The sequence below is a fragment of the Canis aureus genome, chromosome 6, assembly GCF_053574225.1.
Source record: "Canis aureus isolate CA01 chromosome 6, VMU_Caureus_v.1.0, whole genome shotgun sequence".
Lineage (NCBI taxonomy): Eukaryota > Metazoa > Chordata > Mammalia > Carnivora > Canidae > Canis > Canis aureus.
In genome coordinates, this window is record NC_135616.1 from 38,569,311 (window position 1) to 38,575,310 (window position 6,000).

General features: G+C 54.6%; 1 protein-coding gene across 17 annotated transcripts in view; it reads right to left on the reverse strand.

Moving 5' to 3' along the window:
- Nucleotides 1-5,796, reverse strand: part of PMVK (phosphomevalonate kinase) — a 36,671-nt gene extending 30,875 nt beyond the window's left edge. For 9 of the 17 annotated variants that reach the window (XR_013381572.1, XR_013381570.1, XR_013381569.1 and 6 more), the window contains exons 1-2: nucleotides 5,588-5,781; nucleotides 1,372-1,524 (exon numbers count right to left, since the gene is read on the reverse strand). Coding sequence is in view for 13 of the 17 variants with exons in the window: in XM_077900868.1 (XP_077756994.1) it covers nucleotides 1,372-1,458 (87 nt within the window). In the remaining 4 variants the exon portion in view is untranslated. Of the gene's footprint in view, nucleotides 1-1,371; nucleotides 1,525-1,983; nucleotides 2,143-4,152; nucleotides 4,217-5,587 lie in introns of those variants that run through there. The other 8 variants (XM_077900873.1, XM_077900878.1, XM_077900877.1 and 5 more) reach the window with 8 other exon arrangements.
- Between the last annotated feature and the right edge of the window lie 204 nt (nucleotides 5,797-6,000).

The window sequence follows — 6,000 nt, forward strand, 5'->3', positions numbered from 1 at the left end:
TCCCCAGCGCTTTTTAAAATTTAAGTCTGATTTTCGGATCCCTGGGTGGCGCAGCGGTTTGGCGCCTGCCTTTGGCCCAGGGCGTGATCCTGGAGACCCGGGATCAAATCCCACGTCGGGCTCCCGGTGCATGGAGCCTGCTTCTCCCTCTGCCTATGTCTCTGCCTCTCTCTCTCTCTCTCTGTGACTATCATAAATAAATAAAAATTAAAAAAAAAAAAAAGTCTGATTTTGTCAGGTCACTGCCCTAAACTTCTCAAAGCCCACCCCCAGTTTACAAGGTTCTGCATGATCTAGCACCTACTTCCTACCAGATTCCCACGTTCACTCCCCATCAGCCAGCTGGCCTTCTCAGGGACAGGCACAGGCCAGGCTCTCTGATTGGGTGCCATCTCCTCTGGTGTTCCTCCTAAGGGAGGCCTTCCCTCCCACCCCAACCCCTTCCTGTCTCTGTGCAGCCCCTGCAGCCTGTGCAGATCCCACCATGTCCCCGCATCCCCTTCGCCTCCGGGAAGACCGGCGCCCTAGCCTCTGCTTTCTCTCCTGTGCCTTCCCCCGCCCCCACCCCGCAGCCATGTCTGTCCCCTCCAATGAGCTGGCCTGCTAGCAACAGCCTCTCCTCTTGCCCAGACACAGTTGGTCCTGATACCCACACCAGATAGCACCCCCGCCCTCCCCAGAGCCCTTGTCTGTTTTGCAACTTGGTAGTAATCCCCACCCATAAGCTATTTGTTTAGGGCCTAATTCCCTCCAGCCAGTTATAATGTAATCACCCTGATTACAATGTTTGCACTGGGGTGCGCCCAAATCACTGGGAGCCAGGCCAGGTGCAAGGAGAGAACACCAGCTGCCTTGAGGAGGTAGGAGAGGAGTAGGTGCCATGGGAGCAACAGACAGCAACCATCACTTAGAGCTCGGGTATCAGGGAAGGCTTCCTTGTGGAGGCACCACGTAAGTAAGCCAGGCAGGCTGGAGTGCACCCAGTAGAGGGAGAGAAGGGACATCTCCGGCAGGCGGAACACGCAGGCCGGCCCTGACTCCAGAAGGAGCGTAACTTGGGGCACAGAGAGGAGGCTGATGTCGCTACAGCCTGAGGACTAGGGAGGCCAACGGGGCAGCAGGACCAGATTGTTCAGGCCTAGAGGTTTGCACTAAGCATTTCAATGTGGTCCAACAGAACAAGGGACAAAGGTGCTCCATGGAGGAGTAACCTGTCTTGTTCTTCAAAGGTCGTTCTGGCTACCTGTAGTGAAGGGACCACAGGGGCGGAGAGCCAACACCCTGGCCAGAGCAGGAGACGTCGGTGAGATTCAGCAGGACAGGAAGGCAGTGGAGATGTGGATGGAGAGAGCTGCCACAGAGCCCACTCACCCAGACAGGCTGGAAGACACCCTCTACAACCTTCCTGCAGAAGAAGCCGGGGTCGGCCTGGCGCTTCTCCTCCCCCCAGCGGATCATATCCCTCCGAAAGGCCTCCTTGTAGGCGCTGGCATCCAGGAGTCTCTGGAAATCCAGGTCGTGCTCCTGCCCAAAGCACACAGAGTCTGCACCGCCAGCAGCCAACCTCGGGTCTCTCCTGAAACAGAAGGCCTTCTCCGCCCCCACCCATCCCATCCCCAGGGCAGGGGGTCCCAATGCAAGGACCAAGAGGCTGCCACCAGGACCATGTCTGTAGGGAAACGGGGCTAGAAACTAAAAAAATCCCAAATGGCAGGAGATGGAAGAAAAGACTGGGGTAATCCAGAAATTGCTTCGGTTTGTCTTGAAAATGTGTGATGTGGTTTTTCTCCTTTGCAACAGCCTTACCTTCCCAATTATTTCTGGCTTAAACTAATCCTGAAATTAGTTTGCATCCCCTGGGCACAGGCTTAGCCTTTAACCAAAGTGGGAAACCTAAAAGCAGGGCAGGCTGTGTCCTCCCCAACCCCCCGGGCATCATCTGTCCCAGGCTTCCCCCACCCCCCACCCCTAAGTCCCTGGCACCTCTGGAAACAGAATCACTCCATCCATCTGGACACAAGGGACTGCTCAGACCACCCTGGCTGGCCTTCCCTCCACCAGGGACACTGACTGCAAGACAGACCCTCGACGGGAACCCCAGGGCAAGAAGGGGGCAGGTTCCAGCTCCTCTACTAATTCACTGCAGGTAGACTTTCTTGGACTGCTTCTTCATCTGCAAACTGAAGGGCCAGACCACACAGGTCAAGTCACCTTCCTGTGCCCTGCTCCTAGGGTGAGGCCAGCAGCCACTTCGTTTATAGACTAGTTTCCACCTACTCTTAACACAGGTGAAAAGCAGCCACCAGGAGCATTACGTTCTGCTTTTCAATTATATTTCCCATCATGATTTTTTGTTTTTGGTGGGGTTTTTTTTTTTAAGATTTTATTTATTTATTAATGAGAGACACACACAGAGAGAGAGAGAGAGAGAGAACGGCAGAGACACAGGCAGAGGGAGAAGCAGGCTCCATGCAGGGAGCCTGACGCGGGACTCGATTCCAGGTCTCCAGGATCAGGCCTTGGACTGAAGGCAGCACTAAACCACTGAGCCACCCAGGCTGCCAGATGTTTTGTTTTGTTTTTTTAAATAGGCTCCACACCCAATGTGGGGCTTGAACTCACAACCCTGACATCAAGAGTTACAGGCTCTATCCACTAAGCCAGCCAGGCATCCAGGATTTGTTTTTGAAATGGGAGTGAGAGATGTAGTGGTAGGCTGGCCTATCAGAGTTACCTATTGAGGTTTTAAAAATGCAAACTCCTGGGGCGTCTGGGTGGCTCAGGTCATGATCCTGGGATCCAGGGATGGAGCCCCATGTTGGGCTCCCTACTCAGTGAGGAGTCCGCTTCTCCCTCTCCCTCTGCCCCCCACCATCCACTTGTGTGCATTCTCTCCCTCTTACTCTATCTCAAATAAATTTTAAAAATCTTTGAAACAAAAAATGCAAACTCCTACCCAACTCCCACACCAGCCTGGCTCATCAGTTTGGAGTGGGGGCTGATCTAGGAATTCTGCAGGTAGATCAGAGATTTTCTAACTGCTCCTTGGAGCCCTGGGGTTCTTGGAAGGACCCAGGCCCCCATGGGTAGGCTGAGCATCCCCCCTCCACCCCTCCTTCCATCAGAGTCCCTCCCAGTCTGTCTACTGGATACAAGGAACTTCTCCATCCAACCTCACTGGGGAAACGTTCCTACTAAAAAATTTTTTAAATGACTGCACCTGTTATCCCCAGGACCCACCCCGGCTGCCATGCTACAAATGGGTCTGTTTAGCTGGTGGGAGAAGACTGAATGGTATAGCGGCATACTGCCCATGGATATGGGACTGATGCATGGAAGGGGGAAGACAAATTCATTCTGTGTGGCCCCAGAAGGCCAGACCCAGGCCAACTGACCAAGGGGCCATGAGCACAGGTACGCGAACCGATGCACCCAGAAGCAAGGACAGAAATGTAAGCAATGAATGCTCCACACAGTATGGGAAGCTGGTCTCACCCTCCAGGCTCTCTATATGAAAGCCAGGGCTTTAAGAGGTCCCGTTTATTTTTCTATAATCCTTTTTTTAAATCTGCATGGTTCAAAATTCAAAAGATACATATTGTTGACAGTGAAAAAGCTCTCTCCCACCACTGCTCCCTGGAGGCATCCAAGGACACAGTCCTGCTATCCTGCCCTGGCTTCACACATCCCGAGGACCAGGAATAGTGAACACCATGCCAGTACCCCCACAAATTCTTACTATGTGGCTGAATAGATAAGCAAATATATTTACAGTTTTTCTCCATTTTTATACAAATGTAGCATTCCATATGCACCCTTCTACATCTTGCTTTTTCCACTTAACAACGTACACTGACAACCCAAGCGATTACATTTCTAAAGGAAGAATTCCAGACTGTTACTAATAACTTGGCCTCAGAGCTGACAACTCACATCTACACCCTTTCCTGGACATGATTTCTTGTACACACTCTAGGGGAGTGGCCTGAAGTGAGTGATGACAATGGGAAACCAGCTTAGGGTGAAAATGCCCCCCAAAGGTGGAGCCACAGAATATGGAGAGCTGTCCACCCCCTGCCAACAGTGGTCGTAAAGACCCTGCAGCCTGTAAGCTGGCTCCTCACCCACCAGATGCACCAGAGCACCACCTACCTTAGCATACTGTTCCTTGAGTGGACCAGAGAGCCGGAGGACAGCACAGACATCGGCGCCAAGTCTACACGACAGGGAGAGCCAAACCCACTTAGCCCAGTTTTCACGACCCTGGTTGACATACAGGGAACTGAAGTCCCCTTTCTTTCTTTTTTTTTTTTTTTTTTTTCCTTTCCTAGGTTCCATGCCTCCCACAAGCCTTGAACTCATGATCCTGAGATGAAGTCAGAATCCCAGGCGCTAATGACTGAACCAGCCAGGCACCCCAATGAAGTCCTGCCTCTGCTAGGGGTATCCATGGAACTTCATCACACTCATCCTTCCTGATTCTAATTCCTCACCTAGAAAGTGGGGAGAGTACTTTCTGTCCTCTCTCCTACAAGATTATTACAAAACTGGAATGTGAAAGACTCCTGAAATCAACAAGTAAAACCAATAAAATTATGATTACAGTAGTGCACGTCCGTCCCAGACCATGTTCTGGACGGAGTAGTTACTGCTGGGCCCCTGGACTAAACCTCTCACAGCCAGAGCATCTGGGTCTCAATGGACATGATCATCACACATAAATCATCCATCTGTTCCCCTGTTCCGTGTAGCCCAGCCACAGGTGGAGTGCTGCATGTAAACGTGGGTAACACAGTCCTAAGACACAGGGCTCCTGCCCTGCCTTTGAGATGCTCCCAGATGCTCCTCAATCCTGACCCATGAGACAGGCACTCCACCATTCAGACAAGAACCGGAGGTTGAGAACTGACGTTCACAAAACAACACTGCAGGTATTGACGCCAATTCGGGTAAAATGCAAATAACAGCCACCGTTTAGCTCCTGTATCTTTACTAGGCAAGAACTGTTCTAAGCTCTTAAGGTGCATGACTCCTGCAATCCCTACAAGCAGCCTATCATTCCCCTAATTTCACAGATGACAAAACTGAGATGCCCTTGGGTAAGAATCTTGCGCAAGATCAAAAACGAGTAGGTGGGGGAGTCAGGCTGACCCCAGGTGCAACTGCACGGGCCGTGCCTCTGGCCACTATCTGGCTCCCGTGTTTCGGGGCACAAGGTGGCGGGTCCCTTGGGTGAGTTCGGGGAGACCTCAGCCTGGGCCGCCCAGCTCGTCGAGCCCCTCGCCCCGGCCCGCAAGAGCTACTCCCCCCACAGCACCTCGCTGAGGCCAGGGACAGGGCGGAGTAGGGCGCAGCGGACTCACTTCGGGGAGCCAGACAAAAGCGGAATCTGGTTTCCTCAACTGAAAAGGCGCTCCTGCCCAGCCCCCTACCCGGCGCCCGGCGAGGGAGCTCTGGGACCCGGTGGGCTCCCGGCCGGCACGTCCCTCCCCGCCTCCTCCCCCGAAGTCGGCCGCCCCGCAGCAGTCCGCGCTCCGGACGCCCGCCGGCCCCACCCCGAGCCGCGCGCGCCCCGCCCCGCGGACACCTGCTCCGCAGCGCCTCGGCCACGAAGTCCTTCCCGGACTTCCTCTTCCCGCTGACCAGCAGCACCAGGCACGGGGCGCCTCCCCGCGGGGCCATGCGTCAGCCACCCAGCCGCAGACCCCACTCCCGCCCGCGTCGGCGCTGCGACCACACCCGCGCAGCCGCAGAAGGGCCCTCCGCGGCCACGCCCGCCGCCTCCGCACGCCGACGGGGGACGTGGCTCCGCCCGGGGGTCGCTGCCCAAGGCAGCGGGCAGGGAACGGCCCGGCCCCGCCCAGAGCCTGACGTCACCAGGACAGAACCATTCTCCTTCTGGGGGGGTGACGTCTTGAAATGCCCCGAGGTGAGCCTCACGCTGCGTGCCACCCAACCCTGCAAACATTAGGGGGACCACGCTGAATAGGTCTTCAAGCC